This window comes from Macaca fascicularis, chromosome 16 (genome assembly GCF_037993035.2).
Source record: "Macaca fascicularis isolate 582-1 chromosome 16, T2T-MFA8v1.1".
In the NCBI taxonomy this organism is placed as follows: domain Eukaryota; kingdom Metazoa; phylum Chordata; class Mammalia; order Primates; family Cercopithecidae; genus Macaca; species Macaca fascicularis.
Genome location: NC_088390.1, coordinates 4,664,196 through 4,689,191, shown reverse-complemented (window position 1 = coordinate 4,689,191; position 24,996 = coordinate 4,664,196). Strand labels below are relative to the sequence as shown.

General features: G+C 56.4%; 1 protein-coding gene across 4 annotated transcripts in view; it reads right to left on the bottom strand.

Moving 5' to 3' along the window:
* SMTNL2 (smoothelin like 2) overlaps nt 1-12,263 on the bottom strand; it is a 44,159-nt gene extending 31,896 nt beyond the window's left edge. For 3 of the 4 annotated variants that reach the window (XR_010582227.2, XM_045375589.3, XM_005582569.4), the window contains exons 1-5: nt 11,243-11,708; nt 3,556-3,643; nt 2,622-2,864; nt 1,878-1,953; nt 520-702 (exon numbers count right to left, since the gene is read on the bottom strand). Coding sequence is in view for 3 of the 4 variants with exons in the window: in XM_045375589.3 (XP_045231524.2) it covers nt 520-702; nt 1,878-1,953; nt 2,622-2,864; nt 3,556-3,643; nt 11,243-11,641 (989 nt within the window). In the remaining variant the exon portion in view is untranslated. Of the gene's footprint in view, nt 1-519; nt 703-1,877; nt 1,954-2,621; nt 2,865-3,555; nt 3,644-11,242; nt 11,709-12,136 lie in introns of those variants that run through there. The other variant, XM_005582570.4, reaches the window with a different exon arrangement.
* Between the last annotated feature and the right edge of the window lie 12,733 nt (nt 12,264-24,996).

Below are 24,996 nucleotides of genomic sequence, written 5' to 3'. Positions count from 1 at the left end.
TTGGAGCCTGAGAATCTCTCAAGACCCGAGGTCTCTCAAGACCTAGTAGCGGGCTGGAGGCCGCTTGGCCCCATAGCATCACCTTCAGTCCTCAGGCAAGACCAACCCCACGCTGGGCCTCCCCGCTCTGGCCAGGAATCCAGTCGCCACCCAGTCCCCGGTCATGCCCACAAACTAAAGAATCCACAACCCGTGGGGAATGTGGGTGTGAGGGCAGCCTGGGGGCACCAGTGACAGGACAGGGGACCTCGGGAAGGGAGGAGGAGAGAGGGGCTCTCACCAGGCCTTCCTGGCTCCCTGCCTCATAGCCGTCTTCCCCCAACAACTGGGGCCCCTGTCCCCCCAACCTGCCCTGTGGTCCAGCCCTAACTTTATACCTTGCCCAAGAGATCTTGTCTTGGGCAACAGCGCCCTGGGGAACAGGACAGGGCTGAAACTTGCCTCCTGCACCCACTCCACCCCTGTCTGGGTCTGGGCACAGTGTGGGGACCCGGCCTATCTGTGAGTGAGCATCCGTACTTGCCCGCCGCTGTTTCCTGCTCCCACTTCTCAAATAACGCCTTCCGGGCCTGCGCCCCCGAGGTGCGGGGCAGCGTCTGCGACCTCACCAGCTCCCTGCGACGCTCCCCCTGCCGATGGACCTGAGTTGTGGCTGGCGGCTGCGGGGACACGGGCGACTGGGGTGGTGTCACCAGCGGTGGGCTGAGGAGAGAATCGCAGAGTTGGGACCTGGGCCCAGCAGGCATCACTAGCTCACCAGGCCCCTGGGTCTCCATCGCACTGAGTGTGGACAAGGCAGCCTGGACCGTGATGGGTGCTCAGAGAGGAGGCCCCCTTGCTCTGGTCCCCACCTGGCTTAGCAGGTTTTCCGAATTGCGCTGCCTGGAGGGCCTGGCCAATAGGCTCAACTTAGAAGCGACACTGGGCCCCCGATCTGGACATAAACACCCTTTGCAGGTGTCAGTACCTGGGGAGGACAAGGAGACCCCCCCTCCACAGGCAGGAGGTGTGCTCAGAACCAGCCTCCACCACCATGAGAAAAGACCACCTTTGTTTTCTCCAGAACAGTTTGCCAGAAAGTCACAATTCTCCTTTTATTATTAAAGAAAAAAAAAAAAAGCCAAGCCTGCTACCCTACCCCCACCCCCAATCACAGTCCCGCTGGCTGGGGCGGGAGGTCTGCCCTACAGGGAAGGCCCCGCTCACCTGCCCCTGCCCACAGCCCGTGGGCAGGAAGTTCCAGGCTCCGAGGGACCCCAGCTGGCTGGGATAGAAGACAAAGCCCCTGTCCTCCCCCTCCTGCCTCCTCCAGTCTTTTTTTTTTTTTGAGACAGAGTCTTACTCTGTTGCCCAGGCTGGAGTGCAGAGGCACTCTCTCGGCTCACTGCAACCTCCACTTCCGGGTTCAAGTGATTCTCCTGCCTCAACCTCCCAAGTAGCTGGGATTACAGGCGCCTGCCACCATGCCCGGCTAATTTTTGTACTTTTAGTGGAGACGGGGTTTCGCCGTGTTGGCCAGGCTGGTCTTGAACTCTTGACCTCAGGTGATCTGCCCACCTCGGCCTCCCAAAGTGCTGGAATTATAGGCGTGAGCCACCGCGCCCGACCCCTCCTCCAATCTTTTGACTGACTTGAAGGGTCCACAAAGAAACCAGCCTGTGGCCATATTTCTCCAAATGAAGCTCTCCACCGAGGCCCACTGCCTCACTCCCCCTGCTCAGACCTTACCCCCAACCCTGCCGCCCAGTGCTCCAGAGATCCAGCCCTGAGCCTTCCGTGGAGACGCCAACCCCAGGGCCGACCCTGGGCAGCCTGCGTCCAAAGCAGAGAAGACACCTGGGCGCAGCGACCCCACGGGAACACGGGCCCTGACGCACCTGTTGCTGTGTTTGCTTGCTGTCACTGCCCCGTAGCCAGAGCTCGACACAGACCGCGTGAAGGAGGAATTATTCTCTGCAGAACAGAGAGAGGGAGAGAAGTAACAAACCCTGGCCCCAGGGAGGGCGCGCCACAGCCTCCCTTCCTGTGATCCGGCTCTGCCTCGTTTACCCGGCATCACTGCAAGAATGAGCTAACCCTCTGGGCTAAGCCGGCCCTGCCCCAGCGGACAGTGGAGGAGAAAGGAGGATGGGCACACGCAGCAACGACATCGAAGAGGTCTTTTCAACTGTCCTACTCGAGAGCACAGAGCCCAGGGCCCGAGCCGTGTATCCAGCGAACACTGCTCCCAAACCCTCCCTATAGAGGCCCACAGGGCTTCCCCCAGGACATACCGTGGAGGCCTGGCCACAGGCCCAAGTCAGGCCTGGGGCCTTGAGGGAGGGAGGGAGGGAGGGGACGGTGCCCAACGTGCAGGGCAAGAGGCCACCTTCCAACTGTGGCCTCCACCTGTAATAAAAGCCATGGTCGCCCCACCAGGGGATAACGCTATTTCACAGCCTCTCTGGGCAGGAGCCCAGGAGGATGGGCTAAAGGAAGGGGCAGACATGGCAGGCAGAGGCAGGGCTGGGCTTGGCTCCTCGATTTCCAAGTCACCCACCGACTCCCCCTCCCTAGCCCCGGTCCTCCCTCTCCCATCCCAAGGGGAGGTCTGCCCCAAGACTGCGCTCTCCTGCTCATACCGCCAGGACTGGGAGTCCAGGGCGTGGTGGCCTCGCTGGGGCTTGGGTTTAGGCCCCCCAGGGTGGCAGCAGCCGTAGGTGACAGAGCCGCTGCTGAAGTCTCCCCAGAGAACCTGTCAGAGACTCGGGTGACGGCCGTGACTGGCTGGTGGGGCAGCCGAAAGGAGAGGCTCACAGGGCGAGGCCTGGGGGGATCTGGTGCCGAGAAGGTTTGGGCAACCTCGGGGGATCCGTCGCCTGGACCTGTAACATGTGACCAGTATGGGTGGGTGGTCAGCCGTGGCAGCCACAGAGTTCTGAGACCTCCCAGACAGGCTCTAGCCTCCCTGGACCCTCCTCCCACCTCCTACAGGAAGGCCTCCCTGACTGCTCCAGCCTCCCTGGACCGTCCTCCCACCTCCTACAGGAAGGCCTCCCTGACTGCTCCAGCCTCCCTGGACCGTCCTCCCACCTCCTACAGGAAGGCCTCCCTGACTGCTCCAGCCTCCCTGGACCGTCCTCCCACCTCCTACAGGAAGGCCTCCCTGACTGCTCCAGCCTCCCCGACCTCCCGTTCCAGGGATATCTTACTGCTCCAACCAGAGTTGATTTTTCCCAGCTTCCCCTCATGGCCGGCTTAATAAATACTAGTTGGCTCATGAGCCCACTCTCTACCCTACTCAGTGCTTAGAAAATTCCTCAGCCTCTACTTGCTTTCCTGGAGAAACGGGAGCGCTTGCTACCTCCTGAGATCTCCCAGCTTCCCTCTGTGTGTCACAGGTTCTACTGAATGACACTGCCCTCCTGGCAGCCTCTCTCCCCGCTGGGGTTCAGGATGGAGTGCGCCCCAACTCAGGCCAAGGGCTGGCCTGGTACAGAAGATACCTGACCAGGGCCTTACTTAACCCCCAGACCTACCCAGCCGCCCCTCCTCTGCCCACAGCCCTACCCCTACCTGCCCCCGGCTGGTGCCCATTTTCCATGATGCACGAGCTTGAGGTCTTTCTCATCTCCGACTCACTGGCCTCGTCATGATCCAGACTCTACAGAGACACAAACGTCACCGAGGCCCCATCAGCCAGGGCCAGCTGCCCACCCCCAGACGCCCCTGTTCTGGCCAAACACCAATCATGTTGAGAGAAAACAGCCCCCAGGAAGCCAATGATGGGCCAAGCCACACAGCAAAAGCTGGGATGGTCCCACTCTAACTGCTGAGCCCCTGAGACCCTGGGAGGGAAACGTCTGCACTGGGCTCCTCCCAGAGTCCCAGAAAGCTGAGGACAGAAGTCAAGATTCAGGGTTCCAATGACGTTAGGCTGCCTCACCCTTTCCCCCAGGCTGGCCCAGATGGTGGGGTCAGGAGTGCCTGGCCCCCTGCCCCTCTCAGCTGGGCCAGGCCAGCCTGGCTGCCCATGCCGGGGCAGCAGGAACCAGTGGCACCAGGTCCTTCTGGGCCAACAATGCGCCACAGAGCCCCGATCACGCTGAGGCCTTTGCTTGAGAGGCAGGGACACAAGATTCACCCGGCTGTGCAGCGTGCAAAGCCCTGACCAGCTCCGTGCGACTCATCCATCCCAGCTGGGCGGTAGTAGTGGGTGGGGCAGGTAGAGGCAGACAAGACAGCCAAGGCCAAGAGCCACTGGGGAGCCTGGGATCCAGGCTGTGCTGCCACCCACCCATGTGACCTGGGCCACATCGGTTCCCCTTGGGGTCTCACTTTCCCCGTTTGAGAAACGGGAGCAGCCTAGGCAAGTGCCATGTGACATCTACCAAACATCCAGCCCTTTTTCTGGGCACACCGCTTAGAGCAACTGTCCTCCTAGGTAGGTGCTGCCAGAGCCATTTGACAGATGGGACCTGAGGACTCCGAGAGGGCATGTGCCCTGCCCAAACTGATACAGCAAAAAACAGCTGGGACGTGTGGCCAGGGGAGAAGTCCTCAACCTTGGTCCTGCCCTCCTCCCAGTGAGGGCGTGTGAAGGGCTGAGAGTGTCTGTGGGGCTGGTGGGGGCTCCACCATGAGCCCAGGACGAGCGGCTTGAGAGGTCAGCTGTGCCTCTCCCAGATGCCTCCTGGTTTACAGGTTCCCAGGCAATAATGATGCATCCCTGGACCGAGATGGCTCAGCTCCCTTTGCAACCAATGCGGGAGGTGCCACCCTGCGAGGGGAATCAGTCTGGTAGGGGAGCCAGGCTGGTGAACACAGGGGCCGTGCCAGGATAAGGATGCCTCACACAGGCTTCATCCAACCCAGTGGGGCAAGAAGGGCTTCTCAGAGGCAGGGGTGCCTGAGCCACATCCAGAGTGAGCCCAGTGGATAAGCAAGGGAGGGCATGGCCAGCAGAGCGATTAGTGTCTGCTTTTGCAGAGAGACATCAAAAGCACAGGTATCCTGATTACACCCGTCCAGGACTCAGGCAGATGGAGAAGTGCCACGCTGCCCAAGCTGCCTGCCCTGGGTACTTGGCGCCTTAGACAAGAAGGAGCCCAAGGTCCTCAGCTCTGTGTTTCAGGAACACCCTTCAGGAGATGCCAGAGAGTGGAGACCAGATGGCAAGACACTTCACTAGTCCTGGGCAGGAACCCGGGGAAGGGAGATGGGGCACTGGGAGGGCCACAGGCAAGAAAGACTCGGAGCTTTGGGAGAAAAGGGATCCGGCCGGGAGACTGGGTGGACGTGGGAGAGGAACGGTGCCAAGCCTCTCCCAAGTCCAGGCATGGTGGGTCAGGGCAGGTTTAGGGGGTAAACGAGGGTTTCAGTTGGGACATGTTTAGTGCCTGGGGCACCTGGAGCATCAGGGAGCTGAGGAGGTAGATGGATTTCTAAGTCTGGAGTTTAAGAGAATAGAAGGATGAGCATGGAAAAACAGGAGTCAGGGCATCCATTGGGCTCCTGGAAGCCCAGCAGAGGACGAGCAGCTTGGGGCCCCTGGGATGAGGCCCCCACATTTCAGGAAGCAAAAGAGCAATCTGCGGAGGATGAGGAGCAGCCAGACAGGTAGGAGGAGCCCTGAAGAATGGTGAGAAAACCAAGGCCAGGAAGGAAGGGAATCAAGAAGCCAGCCATGGCGCCGGGCGCGGCGGCTCACGCCTATAATCCCAGCACTTTGGGAGGCCGAGGCGGGTGGATCACCTGAGGACATGAGTTCAAGACCCGCCTGACCAACGTGGTGAAACCCCATCTCTATTAAAAATACAAAAATTAGGTGAGCATGGTGGTGGGTGCCTGTAGTCCCAGCTACTAGGAAGGCTGAAGCACGAGAATCGCTTAAACCCAGGAGATGGAGGTTGCAATGAGCCAAGATTGCACCACTGCACTCCAGCCTGGGCAACAGAGGGAGACTCTGGCTCAAAAAAAAAGGCCGGGCACGGTGGCTCAAGCCTGTAATCCCAGCACTTTGGGAGGCCGAGACGGGTGGATCACGAGGTCAGGAGATCGAGACTATCCTGGCTAACACGGTGAAACCCCGTCTCTACTAAAAAATACAAAAAACTAGCCGGGCGAGGTGGCGGGCGCCTGTAGTCCCAGCTACTCGGGAGGCTGAGGCAGGAGAATGGCGTGAACCCGGGAGGTGGAGCTTGCAGTGAGCTGAGATCCGGCCACTGCACTCCAACCTGGGCGACAGAGCGAGACTCCGTCTCAAAAAAAAAAAAAAAAAAAAAAAAAAAAAAGAAGCCAGGTGCGTCCAAAGGCAGCCTGGGGTCGAGGAAAAGGTGAAGAGAAAATCCAACCAGGCATCCATTGGGTTCAGCAAAAGAAGAGGTCATGGGTGATCAGAAGCATGGGGCGGGAGACAGGGGGGCAGGGGACAGGAGATGGCCTAGGGGAGAGGTCCCAGGGAAATGAAGACAGCACAGTAACTAGCCCTGAGCGGAGCCGGGGGAAGGGGTCTGAGGAGTTTTTCCAGAAGGAAGAGGCAAGACCAATTTATAGGCTGAGAAAGGTGAGCGGACCATCTGCAGGGTGGGGTCACTGGAGAGCTCAGAGCAGACAGGACCCAGAGCTTGGGAAGAGCCAGCCTTGGAGAGGAGGTGACCCCTCAGCTCTTGATTCAAGAGTGGGAGGAGGAGAGCCCAGGCCCGTTCTTAGGAACGCAAGAAAAGCACGGGGCGTCGCCCAGCACGCAGAGCAGAATGGGTGCCCGTAGAGCCACGCTGTGGCCGTGGGGACCATGTCGGCAGGGGGAGGAGAACCAGCCAGTCCAACTGGAACCCCGGCCCCCAAGGTCACCAGGCTCTGGGTGTTGGGGTCTCCATGCCCCCCCACCCACCCTGCTCTCGTCTGACAGGTTCCACAGGTCCAGGCAGGGCCCTGGCGGGGAAAGACTGAGGGTGAAACTATTTTCCCAGGAAATAGGTATCTCTATGGGGGTGGGGGGGTCCTCCACAGATGCCTGTCCCTGCACGTTGCAGCCCCCTCAACAACCCCCATGATGCCCCAGGGGACCAGGCACTATACCAGACCGGGAAGTAATTTCTCTGCTGGTTAGATCCCTGCTAAAGGTTCTCCCGCAAAGGGAGGAGGGAAAGGGGCTGGGCTAATGCAGGCTGGGGTGTGGGGCTGAGCCCAGACTCCCAAGCTCCCCTGCCCTTCCCCTGTCCCTCACCTGGGGAAAGGGCTCTGCCCGTGCCTTAGGTCAAGGGGCAAGGGGCTACTCTGAGACCACCTTCCAGCCCATCATCACACAGACGGGGAAAGCAAGCCAAGGGGAGGCGGGTGGGGAGGAGCCCCTAAACCCACACCATGGCTAAAGGTAGTGGCAGAGCCAAAGTATGGGACTCAGGTCTCCTAACCCAATCCAGGGCTCTGTCCACAAAGCGCTCTGGCCTTCTACGGGCCAGAGAGGACAACTCAGGGCAAACTTGTCTTCTAGGACCTGGGTCAGTATGAGCCCCAGCCCCGCGGGATCTGTCTTAGCCAATGAGGGTGAGGAAAAGTCAGGGGACTGGGGTCACCCCCCGGGGGAACTTCACAGAACTCAGAGCTCTTCAGCCAAAGGGCTGGGCTGGAACGAGCTGTTCCCGCAGAGCCCCCAGTGGGCTACTGCTGTCCTTTGGTGGGGGCAGCCTGCCGGGGCCCTGCGGAAGGAAACCAGGGAGGGGCCTCCGTACGCTGGGACCGGGGCAGAAATCTGGGACGGGGCAGAAATCGCCGGAGAGCCCTGAGGCTGGGGACAAGTCCTGTTGAGCTGGCCTGGTACCTCCCCCAAGATTCCCCACCTCGGCTTTGTTTTGAGAAGGGGGAGGTCCCCCATGAGGGAGCCCAGGCCTGGGAGACTTACGGGAAAGGCGGAAGGGTGATGAGTTAAGTCTGATTTCAGAGACCTTCTTATTGGAAAAGCTTTTAGACATTTTTGTGGGGGAAGGAAGACTATTTCAGAACTTCTGGGGGCTGCCTGACCTGCATGGGCCCATCCATGGGGACGAGGCCCACGCAGGACCAGAGGCCCATCCTGAGACAATTCACACTGCTGACCCGGCCCTCCTCCACTCACGCCACTGTTTGAAAAGACTTGATTCAAACTTCTCCCTAAAGCATTTAACTCTCTTATCGCACAGTGTGTCTGGGAAAGGAAGGCAGATAAGGCGAGTGTGGTTTCTTTCATGGTCGGGCCTCTGACATGGGGCTCCTGGCAGCTGTTCCTGGGGCCTCCGCTGCCTCTGGCACGGGGACCCAGTGGCTCCAGCTCAGCTGAGGATGACATTTCCAGGCCACAACTCTGGCCCAACCTGCTGGGGCCTGGGCCTGGCCTCAGGCTGCCACCATCCACCCCAGGCCCCAAGCTGACTCCCGGCTCCCTGCTCCCAGCCAGACAGGATTACTTGATCAAGCCTTCCCACACTGAGTTCAGGGCACATTTATGTGCTGGAGACAATCTACCTCCAATCCTTCAGTCCCCAGTTTGAAAGCAACTGAGTCTCTAAATGTCATCATTTGTTACAGAGGAGCGGCATGACTCTAACCTCTACAATGCCAGGTAGTACAACCATCCCTGGCTCATGTGGATGGGATGAGACTGCCCCACCCAGACCCCCACTACACAGACACAAAGTCTGAGAGGTCAGACACCCAGCAGCCTGGCGTGCGGCTGTGACTCTCTGTCCGTGGTCCACACTCCAGTCTCACCCTGAGCCCTGGCTCCGTATGTGTGACCAACCTCTTGATCACGTAGTGTTGGTCACAGCACACGAGGTAGAGCATGTGGATGGCTCCACACAGTCCCTCCTCTCAATGCCGGACACTGGCCTGGAGGCTGTGACAATGCTTCCGAGATGGAACACAGCAAGCGAGATGGGGATTGGTGCTTCTGGGGTCAGCCCGGCGGCACCTGCCTCAGGCCCTGGGAGCCAGGGCTCAAGGGGTGCAGAGCCTCTGACCCAACTGGCGACTGTAGCCATGCTCCACCCACAGTGCTCAGCTACCCTTGCTGCTCATGCCCCTGGGTGCCTGGGTCTCCATCCTCACTCCCCAACAGGCTGATGTGTCCTCGCTGACCTCAGCCTCTTCTTGCAGGAGGGCTCCCTCTCCGGTTTGCTAAGAGTGGGCTCTCGGGTCCTCCTCACTCCCTGGCAGTTCCCTGGTCTGGTTTTTATTTCCTTCAGACTCTTTGCCTCTGCCCAGAGAGCTCCCTAATCTCCAGGCTTGCTCGCTGTCTGGGGCACCAGATCCATGAATCCACCTGCTCCGGGACAGCTTCACCTGGAGTTCCCATAGTCCCCTCACGTTCAGCATGACCTGGGTGGAATCCAGCATGTCTGCCCAGATCAGTGAGCCAGCAGTCTCCCAAGTCAGGGCTCCCCTCTGAGACTACCCCGTCTGCTCATTCCCCCTCCGAAACCCTGTCCAAGGCAGCCCCGCTACACACCACGGCCATGGCCCAGCTCAGACCCTTCCTTTCTCCTTGGACCATCACAATTAAGTTACCCATCTCCAGCCACCCTCCACCTTCCATCCACCCCTAAGAAGGCTTGCCAGACACAAAGAAGACTCTCGTCCCGACCTTCACCCTCCAACCCCTGACCAAGAGGACCAGCTTGGTGCTAGTGAACAATGGCTAATCTCCATTGACAAAAATCACGACTAGAGAGAATCCCCTCTTTCTGTGTGCATGTGTGTGTGTATGCACATATACACACACACACATCTACATGTATATGTGACTCTGACATTATTATTTTTTTAAATTTGGACAGCTGCTCCTATGAGCAGACAAACAGCAAATGCATGTTCAAATAAAACCTCAAAAACAACCGATGACACAGTTGATGAGGCACGTGTGAGCTCACACTGGTGATTTTAGACCGTGGTCATGTAGAGTGTCATGTTCATAAGACAGACTTAAGTGTATCCACATTTCCAGACACTTCACACGGAGCACTGGGACGCTCCTGGGTTCTGCCACCAGGGCATGTTTAAGAACTTCTTACAGGCTGGACAAAGCCCAGCTCCTCTGCCCAGCACACTAGGGGCATTTGCTACTGTCCACTCCACTCGCATAGCTTGAGGCTGCACGCTCACCAGTGAGTACTTTCAGCCTTTCTGAGGCTTTGTGCATAGCCCCCACCCCATCCCCATCTGCACCAGTAGCAGCAAGCCCCAGGCCCCCAGCACAAAGCCTTGCTGGGATACCCACTGAGAAGGGACTAACTGCTGTGTTTGGAGCAAAACATCTCTGGCTGCCCAAACTTGGTATAGGACCATCTCCCAGCCTAGACGGGACCTCCAGGGGGAAGACCCAAACTGATGCCCTCCTCCAGGCCCCCTGAGGTCCAGCCCAGCCCACAGCAGGAAATCTGAGTGCCCCACGGATTGCACCAAGGAGAGAGCAGGTGCAGGCTACACAGCCCCAGATCCTGGGAACCTAATCCCAGAGCGCATATCTGATCAGGATGGAAAATCTCACCCAAGGGCCACTGCACACACCATGGAAACATTCTAACCGCTCTGGGTGGCCCATGCGCAAGGTAGTGACTGGTCCACGTCGGCCTCCGCCCCATCCCCACGTGGTGTGGGCCTCTGGCTAGTCACTGACCCCAGAAATCTAGCACCGCTCAAGGCTGGTTTCCACTTCTCTGCCTTACAGTAAGGGATTTGCCCCCTGCGATGCAGAGTTCCCAAACACCGCTGCTGATCGCGCCCCCTCGGCTCCCCTCCCCACCCATCCAGGGGCCTGAGTTCTCAATCTGGGTTAATCAATAACCGGAGCCGTCAGGCCTCAGTGAAGCGGCAACGCAGGGGAGCGGGAGCGTGAATGGACGGTGGGGGGCAGGCAGGGGTGTTGAACATTCCAACACGCCCCGCGTGGCCCCAGGCAGTGCCGAACAGTCAGGGGCCGGACTTCGGAGCCCAAGCCCTTGGTGTCATGGGACAGAGGAGAGAGGGAGACAGGACTCTGAGCAAACAGAGTCTGGCTCTAAAAAAGGGAGGGGGACCAAGACAGGTGCAGCTGACAGGCTAAGCCGTCCTCCTCCCGCCCTCTCCAACTCCGGAGGGCCGGCAGGACCCCATCACCTAGTCCGAGTGGCCGGTAAAGGACCCAACCCCGCAGACGTGGACGGACGCAGGCAGTCGGGGCGAAGGGACGGCACCCGGCTCGGAGCCCCACTCCCTGGCGCCAGGGCACGCGCTCCCCCGGGCTCACCTGGCCGCGGCCGGACAGCGAGAAGGTGGCGTGGCTGGCGAAGCGTGCGCTGCCCAGGCGGGGCGCGCGGTCGGGAACCCCGGGCGCGGGCGGGGGGCTGGGCGTGCAGGGAGTGCCGGGCGCCGGGGACATCCCGCTGGCCAAGCCCAGCGCATCCACCTGGCGCGTCAGGCGCTCGAGCTGCGCCTGCAGCCGCTGGTTGTCCCGCTGCAGGTCGGCCACCGTGCGCGCCAGGGGACCGGCCAGGCGCACCGCCTCTGCCACCCGCCGCTCCACGCCGCGCTGCAGCCCCTGCATGTCCTCGTGCAGCGCGCGCACCGCTCCCTCCAGCGCCGCCTCGTAGCGGCCCAGCGCCTCGCGCGCAGTGCGCGCCTCCTGGGCGTCGGGGGCCGGCTCCATGGCCCAGAGGAGCGCGCGGGTCGAGAGCGGGCCGGGCGGGGAGAGGATCAGCCTGATGGCCGCGACTGGCCGTCGGCTGCTGGCTTCGCCCGAGGGGCGGCCGGGGAGGCGGGCGCGGGGCGGGGCCTCGGGGGCGGGGCCGGGGCTGACTCCGGGACACCCCCAGCCCTGGAGACCCGCAGGACGGTGCGGAGGGAGAGCTCGCCCAGCCTCTCCTCTCCCCGGCTCCTGACTGAGCCCTGTGACTCCGGAGGAGCGGCGTGCGGCCTGCGGGAGGGGCGGCAGGCCCACCCGAAGAAGGCCCTGGTCCCCCGTGGACCGGCGAGAGCACACCCGGGCTGACGCGTTCGCTCGTAGCTGTCACCCGCAAGGCCCAGGTTCTGCCGGGGGCCGAGATTCCCGCTGCTGGGGACACCTACAGCTTCCAGAGCTGCCGCCCTCCCCCGCAGGGCCCTCCCTACGCAGCGGGGAAGGCTCTCGCAGGCACACGCTCACCTGTGGGACCTTCGCCTGGAATTTCTTGCACCTGTTCTAAGACCTCAGGGAGGAGACAGGTGGTGAGGTCCCCCCCACCCCCCGACTCTGCAACTATGCGCTCTCCCCTCCCAGTCCTACTCTGTATAGCAAGATCTTCGCGCCCTTCCCACTAGTGGTCGGTAGAGGCTCCCGCCCCACCAAAGGACCTCCATTAGGAGATCCTGGAGAGGCTAAGGGCAGACAGGGAAAGAAGGGTGTGCTACAGCTGAATCTCCAAATCCTGGAATGGGTGGCTTTGCGACTAATCGCCCCCTAATCGCCCCCTCACCCAGTGAGAGTCTCAGTCACTGGCCTCTACCCACAGGCCAGGGGTCCTACCCCTATTCCTTCTCAATACTCTTCATGGTTGAACCCAGATAGTTCCCCCTTCCAAATGCACACCCCCAACCATCACCGGAAAATGGAAGAAGGGAAACAGGTGTTGCTTTAGGACGATGGGATGATGGGCAAAGCTAACTCTAAGTTTTCACTGTACCATAAAGCTGATTTAACATAAAAATGGGAACATATCCTCCTTTGTGCAAAAAACCCTTCCTAATTGGCCTTCTTTTTCCCAAGCCTGGCCTGCCCGAAAGAGGCCCAGAGGCTGGGCAGGCACAGCCAGCTGACCTGCAGGAAGGAGAGGTCTGAGCTCCCAAGGATGTTTGGAGCCCACAAACCCTCCTGGACTGGCCATCATTGCCCCAAAGGAACTGGAGCAGCCTGACAGATGCTAAATGCTGGTTCCCTCCCCCGCCTCCAGCCCCAAGGGGCCAGGAAGGAACACTGGGTTACCTAATCCAAGGAGCCTTCCAGCAATTATTTCATGAGAAAGTCAAATGCCAAAAGGCGTGCATGCTGCATGTATGTGTGAGCATGTGTGTGCGTTCCAAGTAGCCATGTGGACGGGGTAAGCCAAACTGCTGCCCGAATGCTTTCTCCAGGTGCAATCTTTAGTAGCAGCCTCCAGAGACCCTGCGGCTGCTGTCACCGAAGACAGCACTCATAGCCCCTCCAGGTCTCAGCACAAGAACCTGGAGTTCAAAAACGCTGGTCTCAGCCACAGAAGCCCAGTCCCTTCCCTTGTAAGATCCAAGGAAGGACCGTGTGGAGAAGCCTTGAGAGGGACTGGACAGGTTGCTCTCCAGCCTTCTCTCCATCCTCCGGGAGAAGGCAGGCTGGCTGGGCCATGGGTGGGAAGCCTGGCAGGGAGGAGGAGGTGACAGATTGTAGAGCCCGGCTGCCTGGGATCTGTCTACACTCTCCAACCTCAGGTTAGTTATCTGGTCCCTCCTGAGCCACATGGGAATATCTAGGAGGAACTTCTTGGCGACGGGGCATGGCTGTTTCTGGGCCTGAAGGAGGGACTCTGTCAAGGGCAGAGATGGGGGTTCACTGTGGGTTCTGGGAAGGCAGATGGAACAAGGCCATCCCCCTTGGCTCCTTTTTCTCAGCCGTCAAACCCCCCCAAGTCAGTAGCTGGACATGCACCTAGGAGAGGAGAGAAGAGCCAGGAGCTCGAGGAAGAGAGTGATTCTGGGGCGGGAAGGGGACGGGACGGAGGGTCAGCACCACCCTCCGACCTGGCTCCATGACAGATGGACTGAGGCTGCGGCTCTGTTCCCAGGCCCAGGGGCTCCTGTGAGCCTTCCCTGCAGGCCCCTCCCCCACTGTCCTCCAACTCTGCTCCTGCCCAGTACCAGGCTGCGAGGGAGGTGAGGGCCCGTGAACCTGGCTGAACTCCCTGCACATTCACCAGCCCTGATGTCAGCAAGCGAGTGGAGGCCAAACTCCCACCAAGGCCTGGGGGCCCTGGCGCCTGCCCTTCCCGCTCCAGTCTCCTGGCTCTGCCCCCACTGCTGCCCGCCGGCCTCCTGCTCTGCTCTGGCTCTAGGCTGGATGCAGGATGCAGGACAAGCTTTCCTCAGCCCTCTTGCCAATGTCTCACAAAATCAAATCCTTGCCAGGCCAAAACCACAAAGTTAGGGAAGTTAGCATCTTTGGGCCTGAGGCGGGGAAACCGAGGCCCTAAGAGGGGCAGGGCCTGGTCCAAGGCCACACAGCAAGGCATGCGGAGACAGGACTGGAACCCGGGCCCTGCCCCCAGACCTGAGGTGCAATACCCTCTTTCCTGCACGCCAGTCCCAGCTCACCTCCCAGGACAGTAGTCACGTTCCGCAAGGTCAGGGCAGCTCCTCCCTGCTCCCCGGATTGGCCGCAGGCCCCACTCCCCCGAAATTGCTCCTCAGAGGTCTCTAGTGCCCCCCATGGCCCTTGGGACCCCCCAGGACCACTCCCTCCTCATCCTCACTCACCTGATTCTCCTCTTTCCCTCCCCAGCGACCTTCCTGAGTGTGCTTCTGCTCCTCCCTTCACCGAGGTGGTCCCCAGGGCTCTGAGCTGGGCCTCCTCCCTCTCACCTGCACACCTGCCTGAGTGACCTCACTCACCCCCACGCCTGCGGGGTGCTTGCCACCTCAGTGCTGAGGACTGCCACTTCTCCGCCTGCCCCAGCCTCTCCCCTGAAGGTCTCACACACTCTCCAGACCCCTCACATCCTGAGGGAACACAGTAGGGCTTATAGCATGGGGAGAGGACAGAAGGAGTGGGATGGCTGAATCCCCCACCTGAGGTGGGAGTGGGCTCTGTCCACCTGCCTGGTGCCACCCCTCCAGCCCTCTGCACCCCAGGTCCACATGCATGGTGCGCGCACACACACACGTGGTCACACATTGGACTCCATCCCTGGATCACAGGAGCTGTCTCAGCCGTTAGGCTGTCCCCACAGTGGCAGCTGGCCTTAGTAATGGCTCAATAAAAGTGGTGGTTGGGTCCTCTGGGAAAAGGGGACTCATTGGAGAATCAGTGGAACCAACAGGATGCTGGATAGATGGACAATGGAGAATGAGGGAAGGGGGAGAGAGGCAAGGATGGCTCCCAAATTCTGACTTGGAGTTATAGGGGTACCATTCATCAGAATGGGTCACAGAGGCCGGATGCAGTGGCTCACACCTGTAATCCCAGGCGTAGATCCGTCTTTTGGGAGGCCAAGGCAGGCGGATCACCTGAGGTCAGGAGTTTGAGACCAGCCTGGCCAACATGGCAAAACCCCACTTCTACTAAAAATATAAAAATTAGCTGGGCATGCTGGCAGGTGCCTGTAGTCACAGCTACTCAGGAGGCTGAGGCAGGAGAACTGCTTGAACCCGGGAGGCAGAGGTTGCAGTGAGCTGAGATCATACCACTGCACTCCAGCCTGGGTGACAGTGAGACTCTGTCTCAAAATAAAATAAAATAAGTCACACAGAGGGTGTGTTAGTGGGATAGCGAGCTGTGGGTCTCCCCGGCCTGTCTACAAGCTCGCATCAGCCTCCTCACTGGGTCAAAGGCAGCTGCACACCTCACTGGGGATCCCTCCAAGCCCCTCCACCAGGAAGGACTCAGGTTGGAGGGTCGGGCCCTTCTTGGCCCTGCCACACCCCCACAGAGGTCTCACTGGCTGGGGCAGCTAGCCGGCCTGGCTATCAGGGTCACAGTCAGGAAGGTGTGTGCATCCTGCCGTACCCTCTGACTCGTCATGGTCTGCAGCTGCAGGCACCTACAGGGAGCAAGCTAATGAGGCCTCAGAGGAGACGTACACTCCAGGACTGGACCCCACCACCCCTGGCAAACACGCCATTCCCCCTCCTCCTCCCAAATCCTGAAATCCAGCCTCTGCCCTGGAAACTGTTGCCTTGTTATGAGATCCATAGGGGTGGGAACACAGGGCTTAGATTTATCTTTTCCTGCCAGGTTGCTGGATTCAGGAGCCAAGAAGAGCGATAAAGAGGGAGGTAGAAAACTTGGTGAAGGCTGTGCAGGAGTGAGGGCCCCATGCTGGGCACGTCTTGGAGCCTCCAAATCTTATCTTCAGCTGGGTCCCAGGGCAGTGCCCAGGAGAGGGACGCATGGGTCTCTGCCCTAGTCCCACAGCTCTGCCTGCCTGAAGCGGAGCCACAGGGGCTAATCCTGGGACCCTCCTGCCCTCTGGATAACTTCAACTCCGCTCCACCAAACCCTCCTTTAAACGCCATCCCTCCGTCCCAGCAGACATTCTGCCAGACACACGTGTACCTTTCAATGTTCATCTCTTTCCCGTGTATCTGAGGATGCGTCTGGGTATGCGTGGTGCTTGCACGTGCATGTGTGAGTATGTCTGGGTAGAGGAAAGTGCTGGGAGTTCAGGCATCTATACTCCTTACTGGCGCGGATAGGTGGTGTGTGGGGTATGTGCACATTTGTAAGCACCCATGTTTACAGGAGGGTTTTCAATGCTCTTGCTTGTAGGTGGGGAATGTGTTTATATGCACACATACAAATGTATGCCTCCAGTACATGTGTCAATGTAGACATCAGGATATGTCCTATGCAGCCTTTACTGTCCACCTGCTTGTACATGGGTCACGTGTGTACACATGCTTCCATATAGTAAATGTTTGCATGTATAATGTTGTGTGAGCATGAGTTTGAACATGTATATTACATGCCCCAGTTCTGGCTCACTCTAATCAGAAGTAGGTCTCTAGAAGATGCAGATCCTGGCTGTTGTAGGGTCTGCTAAAATTCTAAGCACATGGCCGGACATGGTGGCTCGTGCCTGTAATCCTAGCACTTTGGGAGGCCGAGGCAGGTGGATCACCTGAGTTCAGGAGCTTGAGACCAGCTTGGCCAACATGCTGAAACTCTGTCTCCACTAAAAAAATTCAAAAATTAGCCAAGCATGGTGGCGTGTGCCTGTAATCCCAGCTACTCAGGAGGCTGAGACAGGAAAACAGCTTGAACCCAGGAAGCGGAGGTTGCAGTGAGCAGAGATCACACCACTGCACTCCAGCCTGGGCGACAGAGCAAGACTCCATCTAAAAAAAAAAAAAAAGAAAGAAAGAAGAAAGAAAGAAAGAAAGAAAGAGAAACTCCATCTCTACTAAAAATGTAAAAGATTAGCTGGGCGTGGTGGCGTGTGCCTGCAATCCCAGCTACTCAGGAGGCTGAGGCACGTGAATCGTTTGAACTGGGGAAGTGGAGGTTGTAGTGCACTCCGGCCTGGATGACAGATCCAGACTCCATCTCAAAAAAAAAAAAAAAAAAAAAATCAGGATGGCTGTGATGTGCGGAAAGAAGAGAGCGAGCAGAGTTTCTTGCCCTCCTGCGCCAACCTTGGGCCCTCTTGACCCCAATAAGGAAGAATTTCCCACAGGCCTCCGCGGAGGCCCAGGCTACCCGGAGAACAAACACCACCTATTCCTGCAGAGAGGGGCCGCTGTCCTCCCCTAAGAGGCGGGGGCTGCGCAGGGTGTGGGGTGGAGACAGCTGCTTCCAGCCCAGATAAGGCTGTCCGGCTCAGATTTTCCATTTCCAGGATCCTCCCCCTTGGGTCGCAGCCCCTAAGCCCTGGCCCCATGGCCTGGAGAGGGCTCTGCACTGACTCACTCGGCTCCCTACCCCTACCCCGAAAACTGCAGAGCCAGGAGGGGAGACTGAGTCCAGGAAGAACAGGCACATGTTTAAGGTCTCAGGCAAGCAGGGACAAGTTTGTCCTGGGCCATTGGGAATTGAAAAAGGGGTCTCTGGGGCAGGCCAGGCCCAGCCTGGGTGGCCCTCGGAGCTCATATCCGGACTCTTGGACCTCCGGAAACCCACCCAGTGATGGGAGGAAGGAGGACTGGCCGCTCCTCTTACAACAACAGTCCCTGCACGCACTCTTTCCCTGTGGAGCTTGGCTGCTCCAGGCCAGAGGACCCCGAGACTCCAGGGGCAAGCAGTCACTGTCCCGGGACAGAACTGGGCCTCCAACCGTGGGCCCTGTCCCCTTCGTTCCTCACCCCCTCCACAGCTTCCCACCAAAAGACCTGGTGCCTTCAGTCTGGCCTGGGCCTGCCTCCCCTCCCCCTTCCCAGAGACAGGGCCGGGGAAGGGGTTATTTATAGGCCCTGGCTCAGCCGCCTTCAGGACAAGAGGAGCCCGAGCTCCAGGGCTTTGCTCCCTGGGCCTTCCCCAGGGGCCTCACAGGCCAGGCAGTGTCCGCTTTCAGCCCAGCAAAAGGCTGCGTCAGTCACAGTGGGCAGTGGGGGTGGGGAGGCCAGGCCAAGGCGAGGGGGCTGGGCTGAGCCCTGGGCCTGGAGCCCACTGGAGCCGCTGCAGCCCATAGACCAGCTGGGCTTCCTCAAAAGCACTGTGGAGACTAACTGGGGCTGGGGCTGGCAGGGGAGGTCTCGGAGGCACCAACCCCTCCTCGGCAAGGCCTGGAGTGCCATCAAGCTGCCGCTTCCCCTATAGCCCCCAGCTGTATCTTGATTTGACAATCTGTTCCAGCTAGGACCCCTAACCCTGACTCATGGGTCCCCTCGCCAACAGGGTAATGCCTGAGGGGGCCATTCAAGGCCCTTCCTAACCAGCCCCCCACCTACCTCTCCAACCCCCCTTTCTCAGCCACTGCTGCCCACAAACGCACAAACACAAAACTCTTTCGCACTTCTGTGATTGTGCCTGGCCTTCTACTTCTCAAATGGACACATTCCTGCTCATTCTCCAGATCAGGGTCCAGCTTAACCACCCCCTCCTCTGGGAAGCCCTCCCTGATAAAGCCTGTCCTTACCTCCTTACCTCCACTAACCCCACATGGTGTCCACGAGGACACATCCCTCCTCGCACTCCCCGTCTTCCTCCTCCAAAACAGAGCTTGTGTTTCTCAAGCAGTGGTCTCTGTTTAGGGTGTGTCTGTGTGGGCCACCTGCCCCCCATCAGGCGAGGGGCTCCCTAAAGGGCAGGACCCATCTCCTTGTCCCTCTGTCCCCATCACTCGCCCGCACTCCATCAGCCAATGCTTGATGAATGAGTGAATGAGTGAACTACTGAATAAACCATGGATGACAAAGAGGAGAAGGGAGGGAAGGGAAGCAGGAAAGACCCCTCTGTGTCTCCTGAGCCCACGGTAACCGCGTGGTGTCCCAGTGGGCGGGAAGGCGGCAGGGGCAGCTCAGGCCAGGTCTCGGTGACATGGCTCGGCCCTGGGCAGCAGCCAGATCGGTCACCCTCATTCTTTCCAGATCAAAGTTCCCCCAGGGAACAGCCTGGAACCTGACACTGGCACCGGGAGGGTGGAGCCAACTGGCCCATGCAGGAGGAGGGCACCGTAAGGCCGGGCGCCTGTCCCCAGATCCAGGGACACCAGGCCAGCAGCCAGGAGGGACTGGATACAATATGCACGCTTACTCCAGCCCCAGCTCAGCCCCACCCGATACAGGGCCGCACGGGTAGTGGGAGGAACCCCTGGCTCCAGGTCTTTTTAACTTGGACTCCCCAGAGCTCTAATCCCCCATGGCCAGGGACTCGTTCCCTGCATGGCCACCTCCTGCCACCTCCTGTACCAACGTTGACTCACCCCAGCCCCATCTCCCGAAGCCTCACTTTCAGATGCCCTCCAGGTACTTCCCTCCACCTCCCAGTCTCTGTTTCTCTGTCTTTGCGCCTCTCTGTCTTGGCTCTCTGTATTTCTTTTTTTACTTTCTTTATTTTTATTTTTTTTTGGAGATAGAGTCTCGCTCTGTCACCCAGGCTGGAGTGTAGTGGCACAATCTCTGCTCGCTGCAACCTCCGCTTCCCGGGTTCTAGCAGTTCTCCTGAATCAGCCTCCTGAGTAGCTTGGGACTACAAGTGCCCACCATCACGCCCGGCTAATTTTTCTTTCTCTTCTTTTCTTTTCTTTTCTTTTCTCTTCTCTTTTCTTTTCTTTCCACATGTGTGTTTTTAGTAGAGATGAGTTTTGCCATGTTGGCCAGGCTGGTCTCGAACTTCTGACCTCAAGTGATCCACCCACCTCAGCCTCCCAAACTGCTGGGATTACAGGCCTGAGCCACCACGCCCAGCCTGTATTTCTGTATTCCCCTGAATTATTTGTTCTCTCCTGGGTCCTGTATCCCTTGTTCTCTCTCTATCTTGCTGTGTCTCTAGACATAAAGAACCTCAGTGAGGTGGCATGGTAGCCCTCTCCTCTAAGGAGGTAGCTGTCTTCACGTATCTCCCTCCTCTCCAGGCCCTGGTCCCTACAGCCTGCAGGGAACAGATCACTCCTGACAGTGGGCTGGGGATGGGAGAGAGTGGGAGAGAGACCACATTGCCCCTGCTGCAGCCAGGCCTCCTTGGCAGTCTCAGACTCTTGCATCTGAGTCTAGTGAGTAGGCAGGGGGGAAGTGGGCAGAGCGTGTCTGGGTCAGAGGGCTGGTGTCCCCAGGCAAGGCCCTGAGTCTGCCACTCTCCGATCCTTTCCCCTTCCACTCTGGCTGTGGAAAAGCATGCCACTGTCAGAGGGAGCATGGACTTCATGCCCCCCACCCTTGTGTGCAAGCTAAGGCAAGAGGGCACGCGTGAGTACACACAGCAGAGAGATCCGCAGGACTCTGGACCCCAGTCACGGCTCACCACTCTTTGGGCCTCAGTTTCCTTATCTGTAAAATGGGGATCATAAATCAGTTCATGTTTGTAAGTCCCTTACAAAGGCACTTATGTCTGATACATAGCGATCTCACACGCACACACACACACACACAAATTAATGAATATGCATATATGTTAAAATAAAAACTAGAGGTTGCTTTCACCTTTGTCCTGTTGCCCCAGGCTGAGCTGGACCTAGGTCACCAACAGGTCCAAACAGGCTTGATGTGAGTCGTTGTTATGCAAGTTGAAGAATAACACACAGCTCTAGGGTATGTGCATTTCTGCAGATCTGCTTGTGGAACAAAATGTAGCTAACAGCAGCTGCATCACACACGTAGATAAGTTACAATGCTTCTGATTGAGATCGTGGAAACCATTCCCTCTGCTTCAAACATATAGACAGGAGATCTCTTAAAAAGTAATAATGACACAAACATGATCAATAACAAAAGATAGACAGTTTTGTAGACCAAAAATGGAGACTTCTCCTTAAGAGAAAGGAGACAGGAGCTGGCAGGGGACACAGGAGCTGGTATGGGCAGTCTCTGGGGGCGGGGACGACAGCAGGGCTGAAGTTGGAGGGGATGGGCCACGGTGTAGATGCCCAGCAGGACTGGGGCCTGAGCCTGGCTGGCACTGGGACCCATGCTGCCAGTTAGTAAGCATCAGCCAGAGTGGCTACACCTCCTCTCCAAGGTCATGGCGAAGACCAAGCCACGTGCCTGTGGCTCAGCAGAGCCACCAAGCTCCCAGGGACTGTCCCAGAAATGCATCACTCACATGAAGTGGAGACCCACAGAAGACATTTCTGAGGAAACCTCTGGCTGGAGCCCAGCCCAGTATCAACCAAGCTGAGGCCACTAACAGATGGCCTTGGTTTTTACAGACTCTCCAGATAACCTCACAACCTGAGAGCGCCGAGGAAGACCAACCTCATGAGAGCAAACAAACTCAGCAAACAGGGGAACTGATCACTGAGAAAATGGGTTTAGAGCGCCCTGAAAACCGCTTTAAAGAAAGTATCTTTTTTTACATTTTATTTTATTTTGAGATGAGGTTTCATTCTTATTGCTGCGGGAGTGCAATGGCAAGATCTCAGCTCACTGCAACCTCTGCCTGCCAGGTTTAAGTGATTCTCCTGTCTCAGCCTCCCAAGCAGCTGGGACTACAGGTGTGCGCCACGACACCTGACTAATTTTTGTATTTTTAGTAGAGGTGGGGTTTCACCATGTTGGTCAGGCTGGTCTCAAACTCCTGACCTCAAGTGATCCACCCGCCATGGCCTCTGAAAGTGCTGGGTTTACAGGCATGAGTCACTACGGCTGGCCTTAAGAAAGCATCTTTAAAGTCCTCAGAGAAATAAAAAGGGTACAGCAACCATGAAACAAGAAAAGGAAGTCAGGCTCCCTCATAGGTGGGAATTGAACAATGAGAACACTTGGACACAGGGTGGGGAACATCACACCTGGGGCCTATTGTGGGGAGGGGGCGGGGGGAGGGGTAGCATTAGGAGATATACCTAATGTAAATGACGAGTTAATGGGTGCAGCACACCAACATGGCACATGTATACATATGTAACAAACCTGCACACTGTGCACATGTACCCTAGAACTTAACATATAATAATAAATAAATAAATAAATAAATAAACTGCTTAAAAAAAGGAAGTCATGAAATAAGAATAGGACAAATGACAAAGATTCCATTAGAAATCTAGAGAATTAAAATTACAGTAAAATCAAACCTTAAAAGGCAGGTTGAATATCTGATCAAACACAGATGGGGAAAAACATAATCCAGCACTAAAAGATAGAAAATATGGGCCCGGTGCAGTGGCTCACACCTGTAATCCCAGCACTTTGGGATGCCGAGGCAGGTGGATCACTGGAGGTCAGGAGTTCAAGACCAACCTGGCCAACATGGTGAAACCCCATCTGTACTAAAAATACAAAAATTAGCTGGGCACAGTGGCACACACTTGCAATCCCAGCTACTTGGGAGGCTGAAGCAGAAGAATCACTTGAACCCAGGAGGCGAGGTGGAGGTTGCAGTGAGCCGAGATCATGCCACAGCACTCCAGCCTATGCAACAGAGCAAGACTCCATTTCAAAAAAAAAAAAAAATTATGGGTGGTCCTGATATGAGGAAAAGAGAAAGGGAGCAGGAAGTCTGCAAAATACTGCTGAGATAAATTAAAGAAGACCTAAAGAAATGGGGAGATAGGGCCGGGCGCGGTGGCTCACGCCTGTAATCCCAGCACTTTGGGAGGCCGAGGCGGGCGGATCACAAGGTCAGGAGATCGAGACCATGGTGAAACTCCGTCTCTACTAAAAATAGAAAAAAAAATTAGCCGGGCGCAGTGGCGGGCGCCTGTAGTCCCAGCTACTCGGGAGGCTGAGGCAGGAGAATGGCGTGAACCCGGGAGGCGGAGCTTGCAGTGAGCCGAGATTGCGCCACTGCACTCCAGCCTGGGCGACAGAGCAAGACTCCGTCTCAAAAAAAAAAAAAAAAAAAAGAAATGGGGAGATAGACCATATTCATGGACCTTAAGACTCAACATTGCCAATTCTCTGCAAATTTATCTATAGAGTGTCACTATCCCAATCAAAATTTCTGGAGGCACTCATTCTTAAAAACAGACTAGTTAATGCTAAAATTTACCTAAAAAAATGTTTAAATAAGAAATATGGGCCAGGCGTGGTGGTTTATACCCGTAATCCCAGCACTTTGGGAGGCTGAGGAGGGTGGATCACTTGAGGTCTGGAGGTCAGGAGTTCAAGACCAGCCTGGCCAATGTGGTGAAACCCCATCTATACTAAAAATACAAAAAGTTAGCCAGTCATGGTGGCAGGTGCCTGTAATCCCTGCCCCTTGGGAGGCTGAGACAGGAGAATTGCTTGAACCCAGGAGGTGGAGGTTGCAGTGAGCTGAGATTGTGGCACTACACTCCAGACTGGGTGACAGAGCAAGACTCTGTCTAAAAAAAAAAAAAAAAAAGCAGAAAGAAAAAAGAAACACATTGGAGGACAAAACTATTCAATTTTGAGATGTATTATAAAGCAATAATAATCAAGATAGTGTTCTCTCACTGTAAGGATAAACAGGGATATCAATGGAACAGAATAGAGTCCAGAAATAGGCTGACAAACAGTCAGCTGATTTTATCCAATGGTAACTCAGTGGGAAAAAGGATAGTATTTCATATAAATAGTGCCAGAATAATTAGATTACCTGTATGCCAAAATTAAATTTAAAAAACCTTGACCTTTACCTCACATCATACCCTAAAATGAATTTGAAATAAATCATAGACCTAAATATAAGAGCTAAAACCATAATACTTCTAGAAGAAAACATAGGACAAAATCTTTGTGACCTTGAGTTAGGCAAAGATTCCTTAAATGGGAAACAAAAGCAAAATGATAAATAGAACGTTACCAAAATTTTAAAGTTCTGACCTTTAAAGATGCTTTTAAGAAGATGAAAAGGCAAACCGCAGATTGAGAGAAAACATATACGGAAAATTTGTTTAACTATTCAGTTAACAGGGTTGCTAAAAATAAATACATTTTAAAAATAAATTTAAAAAATAATCATGTATCTGATAAAGGACTTGTATCCAGCATACACAAGGAACTCTTAAAATTCAGTAGTAGGCCGGGCACAGTGGGTTATGCCTGCAATCACAGCAGTTTGGGAGGCTGAGGTGGGTGGATCACCTGAGGTCAGGAGTTCAAGACCAACCTGGCCAACAGGGTGAAAACCCATCTCTACTAAAAATATAAAAATTAGCTGGGCATGGTGGCAGGCGCCTGTAATCCCAGCTACTCGGGAGGCTGAAGCAGGAGACTCGCTTGAACCCGGGAGGCAGAGGTTGCAGTGAGCCGAGATCGCACCGATGCACTCCAGCCTGGGTGACAAGAGTGAGACTCTGTCAAAAAACAACACCACCACCTCAGTAATAAAATAAAATCACCTGATTTGTTAATGGGAAAAAGATTTCAACAGATATTTCAGCAAAGAAGATATATGAGTAGCAATAAATGAATAAAATGATGTCCAATATCATTAGACATGAGGGAAATGGAAATTAAAACTATAATGAGATACCAATACACACACACACACACACACACACACACACACACACACCCCTTAAAAACTGATAATACTTAAGTGTTGCCAAGAATACAGAGAAACTGGAATGTTCATCCCATGCTGGTGGAAAAGCAAAATGGTAGAGTTATTTTGGGAAATAAATTGGTGGATTTCTTGCTGAGTTAACCATATACTTAAAACATGACCCGGCAATCTCACTCAGATATTTATCCAAGAAGAATGAAAACATACGTCCCCACAAAGGC